Genomic DNA, 20102 nt, shown 5'->3' with positions numbered 1-20102 from the left:
CTTTGAAGTATCTGCTATGACCTTTGAGCATTGACCCCCCAGTAGATGTGCCTGCCCCAGTAATGATTGAGTCGGGTAATTTTTTCCTTCTTCTTGTAAATAAGAGAAAGTAAGCAATTCTATGCGCAGCATGTGGCATTGCGATGCTGAACAGACGCTGCTTTGTTTTGCCCTATTTTACTCCAATTACGCTTTAATACAAAGAAAGCTCAGAGTCTCTCAAGCATCTGTGATCGATTACTCATGCCTGAACTCATCTTGAGGTAAAAATAACGAGGCCAATTAATTCAAGGCGAGGCGTTAAACCAAGTTTTTAAAAAAAAAACGACACACAGACACGGGTTGAAATTTTCAATTTTTGGGGGGGGATTTTCTTTTTTTTTTTTTTCCTTCCGTTTGGTTTCAAAATAAAGATCACACAATTGTTTAGAGACAATCTACAACAGGAGTTACAAAAAATAGTTGCCCAGGCAAGTAAGCATACACAGGTTTCTGTTAACTATACACATATGGTTACAAGGTGTGCTCGTAGTAGTAAATATACACAAGGCGGTATTTTTTTTTTTAATCTTCACCCCAAAAAATGGCTGCCTCTCTTCTCACGCAAAAAAAAAAAAAAAAGACATTATGATACAGCACTTACAGAACTAGAAAATTACAAACAAAACAAAAACAAAAATCCAACAAGAATCTCCTCTGTACAAGCCATGTTCACTCCCATCAAAAGTGAAGCTTTTCTATAAAAAGATCTTAAAAAAAAAATAAAGACAACTGAAGGAAGTCAGTGGGAGATTGTTTTTTTTTTTGTTTTTTGTTTTTTTAAAGTTAAGCTGATAAAACCAAGTGTGGTGCGAATGTTTTTTTTGTTTTTTTTTGTACAAGTACTACGCCATATAGATACAGAAAGGGCTTTTTGAGGGGGGGGGGGGGGGGGGGGACAAAAAGCAAAACTTGATATTACAATTTACAATATACAACTCATGTCACAAACCAAGAAAGTGAGAATATACACTGAAATGCGCAGGTAAAGATTTTTTTTTCCCCCCTAAGTTTTTTTTCCTCATCATCATCATCATTATAATCATACCAAAAAAGGGCAGTAAAGCACTTTTACATTACAAGGGTTTACAAATGTACAAGTATACAGTCAGAAGTATGCGTGGTCACTACTAGGATACATTATAGATACAAGTCGACATCAAAAACCAGAAAAAACCTACAAAGTTTATATATATATATTTATATATATATATATATGTATATATATATATATATTCATATGTACTGTATATGCAAAGATTCTACACCAAGTATACATGTTATATTTATAGAAGCAAGACCAGAAAACTCCCATGCTAAATGACGTGTCGGCTGGTTAGCTCGCGTGTGTGTACTCGTCTACGATTGGCTGACAAATAAAATAGTCATTTTCGAGAGTGGGGGGGGGGGGGGGGGGCCAAAGTGAAATATGAAACAAACAAACAAAAAATAACGTCGGGGGCGGGGTAACACCTGCACAAGTTCAGCAGGCCGGGCTGGGGTGGGCAGATTGAAAGGGTTGTCATGGAAACTGAAGGATTGGGAAAGGGCTTACGACCTTATTTTTTTTTGGGGGGGGGGGGGTTACATGATGCCGTTGGGGGGCCCGCACAGGGGGCCCAGGTCCACGCCGTTCTTCATGTAGTACTTCTCCAGCTTGGCCAGGATGTGTTTGCCGTACGTGTACTTGCGCAGCGTGGAGATGTGGGGCCGGATCTGGAAGTCACATTGGGACACAGTTGCATCGAAAAGTAGGGACAACTCCAAATAGACCTGAATGACTCGCTGAAAACATATTTCACATCAAATAAATGAAATAAAAAGTTGCACCTCAATAAATGTTTGGAAATCATTCAAAAAGATTCAATGCAAATGTGCTGCACTTCAAAGTGAAATACAACTGAACTGTACCAAAATGTATACGTACCGCATTTGGAGAATCACTGTGATAGAAATAAACAAAATGGACTTTTTGCCTTCACTGCGGCCTGAAGGCTTTGCAGCTAATGAGAAGAAAGACGCTTCCAGAAAAGGCACAAAAGGGAAATTTAAATACTAAATTGTACATCTAAAAATCCAACTCAAATGTGATCTAACTGCTGAGAAAAATATAGCGGTACACCAAACAAACCAACTCCATTTTATAACCGCCACAAAGTAAATATAAAGACTCCCCCCCCCACTGTTCAATCATCATTCAGATTTTTTTTTTATAGGAGGTACTTTTTAATTATTTTTAATTTTTAAATCATCTTCCCTATTAAAAAATATTTTTGAAACACATTTTGTCTGAATTAAAATGTCTTTTTTCTTGTTGTATTGAAAATATACATTTTTAAATATTTTTTTTGATCGACAATTCCTTTTCGTCTTTCGGATTAACCGCGGCCCTTGTGACGATAAGCGGCTCGGAAAATGGATGGATTAACCATTAAAAATATATTTGTCTTTCTTTGAATGGAAGCAATTTTTTTTTATTATTTCATTTATATTAAAAAACATTCTCCCAAATATAAAATATTTTTTTTGGTCATCTTGATTATTAATTATTATTTTTTTAAGAGCTGGAGTTTCATGCTTTTTCTTTTCTTTACAAATAAAGTCCAAGACAAAATTTTGGAGCTCATTTGCCTCCTTCTGAACATAAAACTTTTTTGGGTTATTTGTTTTTAAACGGCTTTTCAGACTCATTAACGCGTCCTTATTGGCACACGAACGAGCCAGTTGTCCCCTACGCGGTTGCCTTGGAAACCCTGTCACCGGGGACCACCGAACTGGATTTCTAGCACTTGTGACGCTCAGTAAATGTTTGAAGTTAACATCAATGTGCTGACTGACGACATGTACACAAACATAAACAATGGCTATAAAAAGTCTACACACCCCTGTTCAAATGCCGGGTTTTTGTGATATTAAAAAAAAAGAAAAAAAAAAGAAAAAGACCAAAATAATAAGTTCAAAACTTTTTCCGACATTGATGTGACCCACAACGTGTCTAACTCACTTTAAAAGAAAATATTTAAGGACGTAAATCATGACTGAGACAATGTCGTTGCATAAGTATGCACACCCTCATAACTGGGGATGTTGCTGTGGTGAGAACGAACCAATCACAGTCAAACTTGTGTTAAATGGCAGTCAGCACACACTTGCCATCATTTAAAGTGCCTCTGATTGACTCCAAATAAAGTTCAGATGTTCTAGTAGGCTTTTCCTGACGTTCTGCAATCACATTGTACAGCACAGGCACTAGACATTGACTACCCACAGCGCACACACACACACACACACACACCTTGTGCATGACGATCTTGCGCTGGGTGGGCTCGGCCACGTCGATCATCTTCTGCACAACGTAGTTGGCGTACTGGTCCTTCATCATGGTGTATAAGGCACTGTGGGGGCCCTCCGTCAGGCTGCACACCTCGTCGATCAGCACCGCTCGCTCCGCCCGAGACGCGTGCGTCACGCACTTCTCCACCACGTTACTGAAATAGGAAGACAAACGTGAATTAACAAGGCCGGACCGGCTTTTAAAAGGTTGGTACGCCACTGAAAGACCTTGATATGCACAGATGTACATGAACACGCCCTCTCCATGATAATGCAAAGGTAACGTATAAATATAAATATATATATATGCAAGTTTATCAACATTCGACATTGTGAACAATTACAAAGCCTAGCATCTTTCACACTGGAGAGCCGTCAGTCATTTATTGAACGGGACGAGCAGCCAAACACAAATGCAAAATGAGCGCGCTCGCAAGGAGCAGATCTTAGCGCGAGGCAAAGGGCCGACCCGAGCTCGAGTCCGAGATCCTGACGCCGCTCACGAGGCCACGCCCCCTTCAAGGCGCATGTCAAAACACGAACAGAGTACCGGGAAAAGCAATCGTCGCGGGCGCACGCTCGCGCTACTATCCTGCTTTTAGTAGTGCGCGTGTGCGAAGGCGATGGTGTCGTTGCGATGGTCTTGCGCTACCTGGCAAACTTGTGCTGGCTGAGTCCCAGCACGTTCCCTCTGATCTCGGCCACGATCTTGCTCTTATCTTCGGCCCGGCCGTGCTCCAACACGTGCTGGATCACGTAGTTGCCGTACTGGTCCTGTGAAAACACACACACAAACACACACACACGCGTAAATATAAGGAATAGACGAGTGATTCTAAAATGGGATACGAAAGATTGACCGAATTAAACATTTAAAAACCCCAAAAAAATGTAGATTTTTCTAAATCTTCTGACCAATAATGGTTTGGGAGATGCGAGGATTACGTCCGACAGCAATATTTTGCACTTCAGCTTTTAAAACTGTTGCTTTACAAACATTCATGTAAGTACAATTTTGATGTAACCTTTATACTCAGTACTTTTGATATATAATAATAATTAATCCCAGGTTGTTGTTTTTTTTCCTTCCTATATTCAAGCACAGGGTTGATGTTCAAACTGAATGTTACAATAGCTTACAATAATAAATTTTTCCATTTTTAGGAATAAAACCTCTGGCTCGTTTTTTTGATCAACACTTAGGCCTACTAGCTACTGTACTTCATGTCGGTCACTATGGCGCTTCCTTGGCGAGCCAAATATTTTTCGACTTTGGTTAAAACGTTGTGAGAAGCACTACAACAGGCCATTATTCAATTTTCCGAATAGTGCGAAAAATATTTGTTGACTCCAAATAATGTTCAACTACCTACGCCAGTGACGTATAGTGGCAGCCAATAACAAATCAACGCTCTTCAAGCAGATTGCAGCGTTACGACAATTCTGCGGAGCGGTGAAGGTGCTCGCCGACCTGCACGAGCTGCTCGGTGTGCTGGTGGAGCTCCTCCAGGATGGGCAGCGTCTGCTCGGGCAGGCAGTGCTCCAGGATGCGCTGGATCACTCGGCAGCCGTACGGGTGAGTGGACAACGCGAACACCTGACACGCAAGATACGCACACGGTCACACACAGTTTAGCCGGCCAGCCGCGGGGTTCAAATCCCGGCCCCGCCCGTGTGCATGTTCTCCCCGTGCCTGCGTGGCTTTTCTCCGGGCACTCCGCTTTCCTCCCGCATCCCCCCCCAAAAAAAACATGCATGGTAGGTTGATTGAATACTCGAAATTGCCCTAAGGTGTGAATGTGCGCAGGGTTGTTTGTATGTGCCCTGCGGTTGGCTGGCGACGGGTTCCTGCCCGAAGATAGCTGGGATGGGCTCCGGCACGCCTGTGACCCGCGTGAGGAGAAGCGGTACGGAAAACGGATGGATGGATGCTAAAAAGATATTTGCTCTGATGAACATAACAGTAAAACTTGTCGTTTAATGAAAATTTATTGTTTTCTGGTAAATAGAAAAAAAACAACCTAAAACACTTGGACCACCCCCCAAAAATACAATAATAATTTGTAACAATATTTGGTGGCAAAGTCCTGGAGACAGGAGGAAGTAGTGTTCCCCCCCCCCTGATAAATAGGAACATTTTTTTTTTTTTTTTTTCAAATTCAATAAGACGGTTTTTGTGCAAATGCCCTTTTGGACCCGATTACTAAGAGAGGTTTAATGTTGCACCGCCCTGCACACCGCCACGGGGAAGGTGAAAACGCAATTGTTCACGCTACACAGACACGCACACGTTAACCCAAAAGATACACACAAACCCAACACACACAGGCAAACCCGAAAGACACACAGCTTTGACAAACACATACACACGCCCAAGAGACCCCTCCCCACCCCCCCACACACACGAGGGTAGACATCTGCAACATTCGCATGAAGTGCTTCTTTTTAGCATTCATGCTAAAACCACACTTTGCAAATGAATAGAAGATGGCTACGAGTTGCGGTGGTCTGCGTTGGCATGGCGACACAGGACTCGTGCGCGCATCCCGTACCTGTCCCTTGAAGGCGTCGATGATGAAGTGCAGCGCGTGCGGCTGCACACACTCGATGCACTTCTGCACCACGTGGTTTCCGTTCTGGTCCTTCACGCACTTGAGCACGTGGCCGTCCAGCTCGCGCACCATCTCGCTCTGCCGGCCGGGGAGGAAGAGTAAGAGTCATCGTTTGTCGGAAAACTCAATTGTGCCTCCAAGCAGTTTCTCTTTTTTTTTTTTGAAACAGGGGCTTAAGTGTGGCCAACAAACAGCCGTTGCGCGTTCAACAGTCGCCTTGGAGAAAACAACTTGTGAGCAAATACGTCTCAAACACGCCCTAACGGGTTTTGGCCTGAAAATGGAATGAGTCAACTTTTGAAAAAAGGGAAGCCTGCGATGTTTAAACACACACACACACACACACACACTGGCACCGACAGTTACAGATTAGCGCTATCGGTAAAGTACCACAAAAATCCCAAACTGCTACTCTAGTGTCTGTTATTTAACTAACAACGCTGCAGTTTACTGAGTCACACGTTGAAGCAACTCTTCTTCATGTTTGCATAATTGTGTTATACTGCCCCCGGTGGCCAATTCGCACAGCAGAATGAGCTGCAATTAATCATGATGCACATACGGTTTAATTCTTCACATTTTATTCAATTGTGTGACTGCTCCCCGTCAAAGTTCTTTACACAACACCCCTTTCATGGAAACATTTTGTGCATTCTTTCTGTGCAAATTTATTACAAACCATGTATACAAGCATTCACAACTCAGTTGCATTTTGGGACAAGGATGTAACATAAAATTGGAAGAAATGTCAAGCGCTGTGAATACTTTCTGTATTCACTGTATATGCATAGATTATTCTGCATTTTTTATATTGACATGGCATATTAAATATATGAACCCAGCAGTGATACAAGGTACTAAAACGGAAGCAAATAAGTCTAAAATTACACACGCACTCACTCACTCACGTCATCTTTTTTTGTCATTTATTTTCAGATGTACTAACCGCGAGGCCGCCGCGCTGCCTAGCAAAAGAAAGCGCAGCAGCGAGCGCGCGAGAGAGCGGCGTACTCACGATGACCTGCTGATCGGACGGGATGAACTCCAGCGCCTTCTGGATGACTCTGCAGCCGTACATCTGCAGCGCCAGCGACAGCACGTGGCCGCGGATACGCTCGGCCAGCGCCAGCTTCTGATCCAGACTGCCGAACTTCACAAAAGAAAATCCGGTTTAAATCTTATGCCGTGATACAAAAATTCAACCCGAACCGCACTGAGACGTACCTCGAAGAACTTCTGGATGACGTAGTTGCCGAATACGTCGACCATGAGTTGGTAGGCGGCCTGCAGGATTTCGCTGAAGACGAGCTGGCGCTCGGCCGGACTGGCTCGCTCCAACTTCAGCTGGATGAACCTGCGCAAGACCGCGACGACTTAGTTTAGCATCATGCTAATGGCCGACCAACTCTACGGGATATTAGTAGCGGTACGAACGACTCACTGGTGATTCGAATTGATTCGCGAGTCCCCGTGAAAAAAAACGAATCCCCAATCAGAATTTTAGTAGAGATCAGTCTCGCCATCTAAATGCCCAATTAATATTCGCATTGACGGTAACGAATGACGAGCGAATCGTTAGTCCCTGTACTGTTCCGAAACAAAGACGTCATTGTCCAACAAATGAAAAATCCAATTTGATTATTTGAAACCTGTCTACAGCCACCCGGTTAAGTCCTGGTTGCAGTTTTTGTTGTTGTTGTTTTTGTTTGGGGGGGTGGGGGGTACATTTCGTCAACGCATTTTAGCGAGCGCTTTTCCCTACGGAAATAACGCCATGCTACCAACATGAGTCCTAAAAGCTATGCGGTCATCCAAATAGACATTTGAATCGGGCACACAAAATCAACAGGCACACCTCATGTATTTGCACGAGCCATAAGATGATTTCGTACTGAAATATGAATGTTATGCTACTAATGTCGCTAACGTGCTCGCCTGCTGCCGTGCTGGTCCTGGCTGAACTCCATGATGTGCCCCGCGATGTCACGCAGCTGGAGGTTGGGGTAGCGGTTGTTGCGGAAGTCCTCCAGCAGGCGGCTACGTCCCGACGGCATCACGTCCGACATGCCGTAGCGTAGCCGCGACGACGGGAACAGCTGGCTGCTGGGAGAGAAGAGCGACGAGCCCGAGCTGGCGGCGCTGCGGTACTTGGCCTCGGCGCCCGGGGCGGCCGAGATGAAGCGCCCGCTCCCGTTGGTCAGGCCCCCTGCGAAGGGGGCATCGGCTACACGGGTAAACTCGACTCCACCCACAAAGCTTCAGAACCCCTGCCGTACCCCTCGGGAACACCCGGGATGCCCGCTTACCCAGGTTGAGGTTGGACGAGGAGCTGTGGTTGGAGAGCGAGGGCGGCGGGGTGAGCGAGTGGGACGGGCCCTGGTTGGGCAGCGGCATGCCCACCGGGCCGGGCGAGGGGCTGAAGCCCAGCGTGCCGTTGTAGAAGCCGCCGTGGCCGATGGGCGTGAGGCTGGAGGGCGTGCGCTTGTACAGCTCGCTGTTTCCCGTCAAGGAGTCGCGGCGTGACCCGCTGCCGCCGCTGGAGTTGGCCACTAGAGGGAGGCAGAGACAACAACAATAACGGCCCTGTTTGTCTTCCTGTTGTTAGAATGCAGGTTCACCGTTCGAGAACTAAAAAAAATGTAATCAATAAATAAAAGCTACATTTCAATGCCTCACTTTCTGAAAATTGCATATTTAATACGTTTTCTAAAATTAATATTAGAAAGAAAAGTTTCCAGAGACACCAAATGTGTTCATTGGTCAATACAACCCACCATAAAAAGGAACATATTTTACATTTAAAAAAAATTAAAAACTCACAGGCCACCGCCAAACAGTGAATCTACAGATTAGGCTATTTTCTGCCATCTTGTGGAAGAGCATTGAACTGCTTGGCCTATCACTAAATAACTTTATAATAAATATGTTAGTTTCGCCGGCACGGTGGCGACTGGTTAGCACATCTGTCTCACAGTTCTGAGGACCGGGGTTCAATCGCCAGCCCCGCCTGTGTGGAGATGGCATGTTCTCCCCGTGCCTGCGTGGCTTTTCTCCGGGCAATCCGGTTTCCTCCCACATCCCAAAAACATCCACGAATAAGAGGTTTTTGTGTATAGATGCCGCAAGATGGCAGCAAAGCACTTAAAATAGGATCATAAAGTACCAACGCCATGATCTTGCATGTACACAACCACGAAACCATGTTACATAAATAACTGTATTCAATAGTTAAATCATTCAAACACAAACAAACCGCCTTCACAAGGCTCATCAATTGTGTTAGCTAGCATACCAGCCAAAATAACACTAGCACAAACTGATGTGACAATGCATATTTTCTTAAAAAAAAAAAAAAAAAAAAAGCACTTTGTTGTACAAATTCACACTTGCTGAAATGAAAAGAAGGAAAGCAAAAAAAGGTGGGAGTGAAAAGGGAAATAAACGGCTTCGGCATTAGTAAGGTTTGCTTCAGCCAAAGCCCTTTTCGGACAACTATTCTATATTTTATATAGAGTATTTTGTGATTGTGTGACAAAAGCGAAATGAATTCCATCCAAAATTCAACATACATACAAAAACTATTCCTACCTGCAGTACCGAAGCCTCCCAAAGTGGCCCCGAGCGTGGCGCCGAGGGACGAGGAGGCTTGCTGGCTGAAGCCCAGGGAAGCCGAGCCCGGGCCGGGCTGGCCGGAGCCCTGCGAGAAGAGCGAGGAGCTCTGCGAGGACGAGCTGAGCGAGGACGAGCCGTAGAAGGAGCTGCCGCCCAGAGGGCCGCCGCCGGGGCCGCCCTGCTGCTGGGGCTGCTGGGACGTCATGGCCCGGAAGGGGCCGTTGGCGCCGCCGCCGAGGCCCCCGTTGGCGCCGCCCGCCGAGGCCGCCGCCGCTGCGACTAAAGCGTAGGAGAGAACAAACGTCCATATTTGTTTCCCACACGCAGCAATGATATTTCTGGCTCCAAAAAAAAAATAATCCCAATAAACATTGCAATTTTCAATCATTTCAATCAATATTTCGTCTCATACCGCTTGCAGGTCATACTTAAAGGAGGAGAAAACTCTCTGTGAAGACTGCCTTCAGTGAAGTGAATTCAGAGTCTCGTTTCGAAATATAGTACGTGCACCGGGGCTTTGGCCGACATGGTCCATTTAGAGTGCCTTGTTGTTGGCCATGAGTGTACGCACGTAATACAGAGAAAAGCGGAAGCGCATGAAGGGGCAATGTTTTTTTGGTTCGGTTTTAAAGTCTGACTTGACAGCCAGCGTGCGGACCGGCGCTTGGAGCTAGCGTGGCCGCTTTAGAGCGCCTCGTTGTCCCCGTAACGTCCCAGTGGGTTATAGTGTGGCCACCGGAGGCTCTAAGCCGATATATTTTCGCAGCATAAAACTGTAGTTACGTGTACGCTAGTTACGTGTAGGCGTAAGAAAGTCGCTAGAGCCGCATTCATTTTTCGTGATGTCAGCGCATTCAGCAGACATGACCACAGTGCTTGACAGCAGAAAGAACGGTGTGATTTTTTTTTTTTTTTTTTTTCCCCCAAAGTGTCAGAAACAGGAAAACAAAATATTTAGTGCATTACTCTCACAGGTCGCGCTTCGAGGAGGACAAAACATTTTATAGCATTTTGTTTAACAACTAACCCGAGGGTTAACTTGTATATCCGTCCTTTACCTGCTTGCGCCGCAGAAGGCGATATGATGACGGACGCGGGGGCCATGAGGCGAACGGGGCCGCTCCGAGCTCCGGTGTTGACCACCAGGGCGCCCGTCTGGTCGTAGTACGCCGCGGGGGCCAGGACCGGATAACCTGGGAGGGGAGCAAGAAAAATGTGAGCAAACTAAGGAAAACAAGACCACGACAGCGAGTGCAACAAAGCCGTACAAAACGGTCTCGTGGACTCACCAGGCACTCCCGCCGCGAGCCCCTGCCCGAAGGCCAGGGCGGAGTTGACGGCCGCCGTGGCAACCAGCTGCTCGTTCTGCTGTCCTTGCTGCCCCTGGCTGGGCGTCAAGGGACGCTGGTTTCCTCCCGCGCGCATCACCTTTGGGGGAAAAAAAAAAAAAAAAAAATTAGAAAGAATGTTCACAAATGACTAAAAATGAGTGCCATTTATATAAAAAAAAAAAAAAAAAAAAAAAAAAAAAAACATGGTTTCCTTCAGCGGTGACGCAATCCAAATTTGAACGGAAATAATGATTTAATCAACCCATATTGCACAAAAAAAAATCCATCAAAAATTTGAAATAATTTCTGAAAGATTAACCTCAAATGTATTGTACTTAAAAGTGAAATACAACTGTACTGTACTGGATTTCAAAAGTTGAAAGATCTGGATGAGTGACCTGCTGTTGGTTCTGCTGACCCTGGCCTGCCGCCTGCTGATTGGCCGAGTTGTTGGCGGCGGCTGCCTGTTGCTGGAACAGGTTGGCGGGGTACACGCCCCAGGGCGTGACGCCGTAGTACTGAGGAGGCATCACTGCAGGCCCTGCACACGCATACAATTCGTGAGGCAACTAACTTTTGGAAGCGCGTAGCGAGCGATAAAACTCACCGAGAGTCGCGGCCGCCGCTAGTCCCGCCGCGTAAGGGTCCGTACCCGGCGGCGCGGCGCTGATGATGTAAGGATTGGGAACAAAGGCAGGGGCCAGACCTGGCGATAACGACATAGGCATAACATCAGGGGCCGGTGTGTGACGTCATATTTGTTGAATCATTTGGGGGGAAAAAAAGTGTCATCTTCTTACCGATGTGCGGCTGCTGCGCCGCCGCCAAGGCGTACTGTTGCTGCTGGGCGGCTGTGAGCTGCTGCACGGCGAGAGCGTTGTTTCTCTGGAAAAGCTGCTGCGCAGAAGAACCACTTATTAGACGGGCTGGACAATTGGGCCTTCAAATAAAATGGTCTCTTCGTAAATCAAGTCAGAAGAAGAAATTCGCTTGGAGAAAAAGCAAATGACAACGGCATGCATCAACTTCCATAGAAATAGAAAATATTTCTCTTCTTTACAGATAATGTAAAAATGTGCTTCCTCTTGGAAAAAGGTCCCTTAAATTAAAATATGTATGCAAATATTATCCTTAAGTTAAGATTTATCAATTACGGAATACATAATAAAAAATAAAAAAAAAGGGAAAAAAAAGGTTCTGCGGCAAAATGATTCGGTTCATGTTGTTGGCTCTTTAGCAGGAATTAAAGTCGCTTTTTTGGAAAAAAATGAGTTGCTCGAGGGGTCGCAAAAGTGGCGAAACCCAATAGTGACCAAAACACCAACTGTGCTTTTGTCAAGTAGCTCCTCTCTGTTTGCAGACATGCTGCTCGTGCAAGCAGTGCATGTCAGCGGAGATGCACTTTCAACTAATGAAGCCACAAAACTACGAAAAAATAAAAACATCCTGACAAATACGATCAAATTTAGCAGCAAACCGTGTCATCTCTATAAGACGGTGTAACTGATGTGTGGATAACTGGTTGCATTTTCAGGATTTTTTTTACAGTAAAAACACAAATATGACGTGAATTGTATTTTATTATTGTTAATAGACGAGGGAGAGGATGAATATGTTTGACAAAAACCTGCTGCTGGTTGGTGTAATCAAAAAGTCCCACAGTGGGCGCCGAGTCCATGGGCATCTGCGAGTTGTAGTCGAACTGCAGCGGCTCCATCACCGACTCCATCGGGTCCATGGCGACGCCGCCCTGGTCGACGCCCGAGAAGTCCTCGGGAGGTTTGGGCCCGCCGCCTCCCAAGGGCGTCAGCCCGTCCACGCCGACGCCCCCGGGACCGCCCAGCAGGTCCCCCTCGGGTCCCGGGGGCTGCATGTTGCCCGTCCTGGCGGCTGCGGGAACGACAAAGTTGACGCCAGGCGCCCCGAACGTTGGCTCGGCGAAGAAGCCGCGGCCGCGGGACGTACCCGAACTCTTTGACGTCGACGTCCAGACCGTTCTGCACGGGCAGCCCGTTGGGGTTGATGACGTCGTTGATGACGTCGGCCTCCGCCTCCGCCAGTTCTTTCAACTTTTCCGCCTCGAACGGCACCTTTGGCTTCTCCCGCTTGTCCTCCACCACCTCGCCGTCCCGCTGGCCCTTTACCGTGACATCCGACGATTTACAAACACCCGAGCGAGGCGAGTGACCCAAACAAAATGGGTTGTGTTCAAATAAAAAGCGTAATTAGTTTTGTTGTGTTAAGTTTTACTGTCGACTTCAACTGGGGTGTCAATAATAAGCGAAGTTTTTTTTTTCTTTTTCTCCAAGGACCGCTCAAGGAGGGCTGCGTGACATCACAGTGCACTCTAGCATAAAATGATTGCTAAAATAAAACAAAAAGATTTGTATTAGGAATATGCTAATGGCTGTATGCACGACACTATAACTGGGCATGAAAATCAATGATTTTTACTCGAAGTCTGCCAATACCAATTCGACTTGTTTGCATAGATTGTCAGTCATCCAGGTCATGGGAATTGGCAAAGGTTGAATCAAGAAAACGGGACTTTTTGAAGACTAAATTTCGGTCTGGAGTCCTTCTTTTACGCCTCGGGGGCGTGCGTTCCCGGGGTAGTCGACGTAGGCCGTTGTTACCCGGTGCGGTTAGTGAAATCGCCATCCTGCATACCAATCAGTCGACGTGTTACTTTTTCTTCTTTTTTATTCATAATGCATTACTTTACAAACGCTGCGATTTTCATGCAGGAAGTTAAAAAGTGTTTTCCCCTTAAAATCGATGAATCCAGCCTTAATCAATTATTAAAATAAACGTTAGTTGCGGCCCGAAAGGCAAGTCGTAATAATAATAATCCAAAATGCAAGAGACTCACATAAGGTCCTTTCCGCAGGCAGGAGTCCAGCTTGTCTGCGGGCGAGGAGGACAGCACGTACTCCACCATGCTGACGCCCAGCCCGCCGCTCTCGGATCGCGGCGACATGACGGAGCCCACGCCCACTTCGCCGCCGCCGTGGAAGCCCTGACCGGGCCGGCGGGACACCATGATTGGCTGGGACACCGAGTGGTCTGCGGCAAAGGGGAGGGACATCGAGTAAGGCTAGAAAACGTCGATCGCGCCTTCATTCGCTTTGTACCGGAGACGAACCATTTGAGCAAATTACGCTGATCTACAACAGAAAGCAATGGCTGCAAGAACATAGATCTATGACTGTGGTGCTAAATCTGTCTCATAAAAGTGTGTTTTGAATGAAACGCGCTGCTGTAAAACAGTTTTTATTGCTACGCATATCTGATGTTCATAAAGATCGAAAAACCTTCTGGATAAGAAGCAAGCCCATTATTTGACCATGCTTTTTGGCACAGCAGATCAATGATGGTCGTCGTGGCCCATTGCAGTGTTGGGTTTGTTTTTTCCAACGGCTGCTTATGTTCCACGGGCTGTCGTTTTGACAACGTAACTCAAAGGTCAAGTCTGCACCTCTTCAGCGGGAACGTTTATTTATATTTTTAAAAAGCACTATTTTATTTTCGTTTTGGAAAATGAGAATGACGACAAAGTGAGTCAGCCTGCGTTCGGTTATGGACCGGATGGCCACAAGAAAGGCCCCGGACCGTCCCGAAACAGCTGCCTGCTGCACATTAAGTGGCACGCCAGAAACTTCAAATCTCATCTGACGATCTTACGTTTGAAATCCAGCGTTTGATTTTTTTTTTTTTGGTGTCCATAAATAGACTTCTGCGAGCAGTTTCTCAGCATTCTTTTGAGGGGGGAAGGAAAAAAATAAATACAATTCCCAATGTTCCTCTACCTGAGGCCCCCCATGCGCTGTCCCTCCACTGGTCCAGGAAGATCCCCTTTGGCCCGTCCTTCCCGGAGTCGTCCGTCTCCCAGAACTTCTTGCCCGTGAGCAGCTGCTGCAGGGAAACGAGCCGGAGGAAAAACGGTTAAAATTGACGCTCGACAGCACAGACGCAAGCGTGAGGGGGGAAAAAAAAGTATTATTCGCGGCACAATTTGCCTGGATTTACACCACACAGTTCAAAACATTTAAAAAGTAAAACTTATTTGGGGAAAAGAACAAAAACAACAAAAATACTGGATTAAAAATACCAAAATATTATAAATTACTACAAAAGTTGGATAACAAATATACAAAATATTAAAAGGTACTACAAAAGTACTCAACAAAAATAAAAGTTTAGAATATTTAATTGAGAAAAAAATTATAAAAGACTATTACACAAAAATAAGACGATACAAAATGATTTAAAAAACGTAAAACATATTCACAATAAAATATAAATATATTAGAAAAAAATACCAAAATATTAGAAAGTTATACACAAATATTGGACAAAAAAAAACAAAGAATGTTCTGCATCTTAATTTATTTGAATCAAGTCAAAAATGAATCAGTGCAGTAGAGTAAATTAGGCTTAATGCTGCCAACCCAAAACTGCTGGGCGGCTTCTCGTCTTTCCTCGATCTTGTTATTCTGGAAAAACAAAGGCCAGGTCCGCACATCCCTTCGACACTTTCCGCCCACTTCCATTAGCGCTGGCTTTCCTGTTCGTCAAGTCTGGTGCAGTTCGCCAGGGTGCACAAAGAGCCGCTGACATGCAGCATATGACTTTGGTCTTTTAAAAAAAAAAAAAAAAAAAAAAAAAAAAAAAAAAAAAAAACGAATCGTTTCCAAAGTCTTGGCGGTGCCGATCTCACCTCTCCCATTGTGCGTCCCTCCAACGCCAGCGCCTGGAAATCGTGGTTCAACTCGTCCATGGAGCGCACCTGAAGACAAAAATCAGCAACAGTAAAAACATGCACAGTTTCGAACTTGCGTCTTTTACAGAGATGTCGTCGTTGATCTTGTCTGCCTGGACAGAAAAAAAATACAGCTACAGCCCATACTATTTCCGTGAGGGAGGTATTTCTTTTTGTGATACAGTCACACACAACATTGTGGCGCAACCACAAGTCAGTCTAGGGGAAAGCCAATTGCCATTAAAGATGCCGTCTATTAAACGGCCGTCCACGAACTGAGGTCATTACAGTCCCAGTCTATTGGAAGGAGGCGTTTATTTTTGCAATACGGATGCGAGCACACGGCAGCGTCTGCTGGAACCTTCGCCGCAGTTCAGAATCAGAATCAGAATCATCTTTATTCGACAAGTATGTCAAAAACACAGAAGGAATTTGTCTCCGGTAGTTAAAGTCGATCGAGTACGACGACAGACAGTCAATCGAAAGAGAGAGAACACTTTGGAGACATAAAGACATTGACGAAAAACAGTCACTGAGCAATATCGGGCTGCTCGTTATCTTGTATCATATCAAAACAAATTTTCTTTGACAATTGTGCAAAAAGATGCAGAGTCCTCGAGCACTTAGAGCAGTTTGAATGACTAACAGACCCAAACAAGATTGCGGTGCGACAGTTTAGGCACTTCGGTGTTGCTCGCTGTTATTTTGAACAGCAAAGGAATTTTATTTGATTGTATGGAATGAGATCGTTACAGATAAAGTTGCATTCATCGAGACAACCAATTAACCTCCCAGGGCCAACTTGAATCGTGTTCATTGTAAACGTACCGCTAGCAGCAATAATAGCGCTCACGCACCTGGCTGTCATGGATGTTGTCGCCGGTGGGCCAGCGGTGTTTTCCGGGTTGCTCGCCGTGCTGCCGCTGGAAGAAGTAGTCCACCATGGCGTCATCCTGGGAACGTCCGGCACCTGCCACACCCTGAGCGGGCAAAATGGCGGGCGTACACAAGCGCGGCATCAACATGGGGTTACCCAGCTATTTACAGTCACCTCCCGCGAAACTGCTGCTTTTCAAGCGATTGCGTTTTATGCATAAGGCAGAATTTGGAGTTGAACGCGTTCAGCGTAGTGGCACCACGTTGTGCCACAACATATCGGGCAGCGCTGCGGTCTACCGGAAGAGAGTCAGCGAAATTCACAGCAGGAACAATAGGCAGAGAAGGTCACCAACTGAGCGCCAGTTCAAAGTTGTTGTTGTTCCCGCAGAGCAGAGAATAAATGTATGCCTGAAAATATTTTTGGGATGTTCTGTTTGGATGCATTTCTCCTCCGTGGTAAAGTAGCGGTTGCTTGAAGGTTTTGAATTACTGCAACATCTTCGCTAATTTCCAGTTAGCCCTTCTATGGCACTTTGCAATAAACGTTAGCGTTAAGCTACCAGACTTTCTTTAGATGAAATTAATAGTTTTAATCTTTTGGTGTTAAAATATAGAATGTTTATTTGCATTTTGTTAGGGATTGTAGATTTAATCATTTCATCTATTGTTGTTGTTTTTTTTTTTTAAATGGAAAAAAAAAACACCACCTGAAGCAGCCAATATATAGTGGATGCAGGATTTTGTTTACATTTTCAGGGACAACGGTTCATTTAGTATGGAAGCAGTGCCTTTTATTTATGTTATTTATGTTTTTTGGAAGTGTGTTTAAAGCATGTGGGATGGATAAAACAACATGAAAAAAAATGGTCTCTATATCGCAGATTTGTCATCTACCAAAGTCAAGAGAATGTGAGTGACTTTTTTTTTTTTTTTTTTTTTGAACGGCGTTACCTGCTGGTTGGGCGGCGCGGCCTGAGGGGTCTGCCCGACCGGGGGGTCGTGTCCTCCGCTGCTCAGCACCACGGGCATGCTGCTGGGAGACGAACTTCTATGGTGGGGGCTGAAGGAATCCTGCCAGAGCACTGCTTTCCTCTTCAGCACACACTGCTCATTCCACCACAGCCTGGCCAGAGGAACGACACAACAACCGTTACGCCGCGACACCACTCGCATTTGAATAGCTAATAAGCAGATCAAAGTACATTCTCACTTGTTACCAGGCATAACTCAGCATTTCATTGGGCCTTTTAAAACAGGCAATAATCTTCACGACAGCTGCTCAACATTGTGATAAATCCCCCCCTACAAGGAGAAATGCGATGAAAATTTAATATCATGATTATCAGGAGCAAAATTATCACAGTTAGTTTTATTGCAATGTTGCTGAAAGAATTCAATGCTAAATGGGAGTGAGTGAAATTAATTAGTTACACATGCATAATCTAACAACAGCCAGGGCAAAAATGCGGATAATATGAAAAAGAGTCAATAAAAAGAAATATTCGACAAAAATAAACAAATTAGAAAACAAAGTACTAAAATATTGGGTAGGAAGCACTTAAAAAACAAAATCATGAAAAATAGACTAATTATAAACAATAAAGGCAAAAATATGAATAAAAATACAATTTAAAAAAATTACAATGTAAAAAAAATCTAACTTAAGAAATTGGACTAAAATAGTCCATAAATATTAAACAAATACAAAACTATCACAACAGAAAATATTAACAAAAATTACGACTAAATAAAAAAACGAGGAAAATACAGCTTTTTTTCTGAGAGTAAAATGAAGACATTTTAACAAACACAAAATTGTTAAATGAAAAATACATAACTAAGAAAATATGACAAAAAATACAAAATTAGATACAAATACACAAACTAGAAAAACCAATATTGGATGAAAAATACACATTAAAATACAGCTACTTTCTCTGAGTTTATTAACCGTAGTGTGCACCAGATGAGAGAAGCCACGACAACAACTCTCGGACGCGAAATCGGCAATAACGATAATTGCAATTCAAAACTAATAGTAACATCTAACATTTTCTTTGAATCATAGTTCATCTTAAACCGTTTCATTTAGAAACCCTCCGAACTGGAACGGTGAGCCGAGCCAAGTGTTTAACTCCCTATCTTTTCCGTTCTGTTCTTTAAAGGCAGATCGCCAAATGCTACCTGATAAATGCAGTATGACAATTTACACACACAAAATATGAGGAAATTGTTTTCAAATAAAGTACTCCCTTATGCACTTCAGCAGTTCTAATTCACTATAAAATGTATAAATAAAATATCTGTGCATAGGATAACACGGTGTAATTGCACTCTACTGCAAAAATGCTTTTGAATCACAGTCTCGCCTTCAGTTAGTTAACAACCCACTCAGTCACTTCTTCGACGTAAATTGTGTTGAGGTAATATACTTTTAAAGCATCTTCAAACTGCTCTTCATTTTGGCAGTCTTCCATTACAAATATTAGTTTATGGCCACTCACCTGCACAATATGTTCAGATCCAAAACAAAATGTCTGCCTCGGTAATGATAACAATGTACACTTTCTGTTATTATTCGTTCAGCCCCAACAGATGGATGCTGAGCAGGTTAAACCCCGCAAATAATGCAACACGCACGGCCCAATCTGTCTTTTACACCCCCCCTTTACCTTATCCTCTTTAATCCCCCCCAATTAAAAAATAAATAAACAAAATCACCAGTTTGACATTTGGGCCTTAAGGACACTGAGCCATATCGTTGCATTACATTAGCATGTTAGCTGTCTTCTGACACACACACCCCCTTTTGACAAAAGACACCATTTGTCTGCTGTAAGAAAATGGTCAAAGACTACAAAAATGTGAAATTGTTAGTAAGTGTCAAGTATTGTTACGGCTACGGTGACGAGCAGGCAAGTAGACAAACACCCGGAAATCCACAACACTCGGGTCATTCACCGACATGACATGCGTGCAGCATCCGAAAACGAGCGACGATTGCCGGGTTGAACGCCACCGAGAACCGGGTGGTGGTGGAGGGGCATCCACCGGGTCCATTTATATCCTTATCATGTCCTCCGCCACCGGCTACTTTGACGAGTTGTGACAATACATGTTAGCTTCCCCGGGCACTCACGCTTGTCTTTCCCCCTCCATGTTGGACATGACACAACAAAAGCAGGCAGAATGCGCACCGGCACCGGCCATCAATAACCGAGGCTTTCATGCGCACGTATCCGCATCCACTCACGCCAGAAGCGGGTCTGGCAAGAGAAATGCTCGCTCGGTCTGTCGGCGTCTAGCAACAATAACACGGCCTCCCCCTCCTCCTCCTCCTCCGACTCCACGCCGCTTTCAGCCCCCGGTGAACCGGTGACCAAACAAGTGGGTTTTGTAACAAGCGGTGGCGGCGGAACAAACGACCGGCTCCGGGCTTCTCTTGCCGGTGTGCCTTGGCCCCCGCGGCCGGACAGGTACTCGTGACGCGGGTGCTAACAAAGGCCCGTGAGCCGTCTGGAGCGGAAGACCGAC

General features: G+C 44.8%; 1 protein-coding gene across 1 annotated transcript; it reads right to left on the bottom strand.

Annotated features, from left to right (window-relative positions):
* Positions 1-342: 342 nt before the first annotated feature.
* Positions 343-20095, bottom strand: pum1 (pumilio RNA-binding family member 1). The gene is made up of 23 exons (XM_061664844.1): positions 17786-20095; positions 17520-17691; positions 16547-16669; positions 15648-15716; positions 14737-14842; positions 13800-13993; positions 12878-13065; positions 12555-12810; positions 11728-11821; positions 11535-11633; positions 11326-11468; positions 10886-11024; positions 10655-10789; positions 9573-9875; positions 8291-8533; positions 7920-8190; positions 7209-7338; positions 7000-7134; positions 5925-6062; positions 4844-4969; positions 4025-4146; positions 3335-3527; positions 343-1755 (listed from the first exon to the last, which is right to left on the bottom strand). Exons 1-23 carry the CDS (start codon positions 17800-17802, stop codon positions 1624-1626), a joined length of 3528 nt encoding a protein of 1175 aa, XP_061520828.1. The 5' UTR covers positions 17803-20095; the 3' UTR covers positions 343-1623.
* Between the last annotated feature and the right edge of the window lie 7 nt (positions 20096-20102).

This window comes from Phycodurus eques, chromosome 20 (assembly GCF_024500275.1).
Source record: "Phycodurus eques isolate BA_2022a chromosome 20, UOR_Pequ_1.1, whole genome shotgun sequence".
Classification (NCBI taxonomy): domain Eukaryota; kingdom Metazoa; phylum Chordata; class Actinopteri; order Syngnathiformes; family Syngnathidae; genus Phycodurus; species Phycodurus eques.
The sequence above is the reverse complement of the archived record's forward strand: the minus strand, read 5'-3'. Positions and strand labels throughout refer to the sequence as shown.

Coding starts and splice junctions, on each gene's coding strand:
- pum1 (XM_061664844.1), bottom strand. Junction 14,843..15,647: donor AGGGACGCACAATGGGAGAG/GTGAGATCGGCA, acceptor GTTTCCCTGCAG/CAGCTGCTCACGGGCAAGAA. Junction 6,063..6,999: donor CGTCCGATCAGCAGGTCATC/GTGAGTACGCCG, acceptor CCCGGCCGGCAG/AGCGAGATGGTGCGCGAGCT.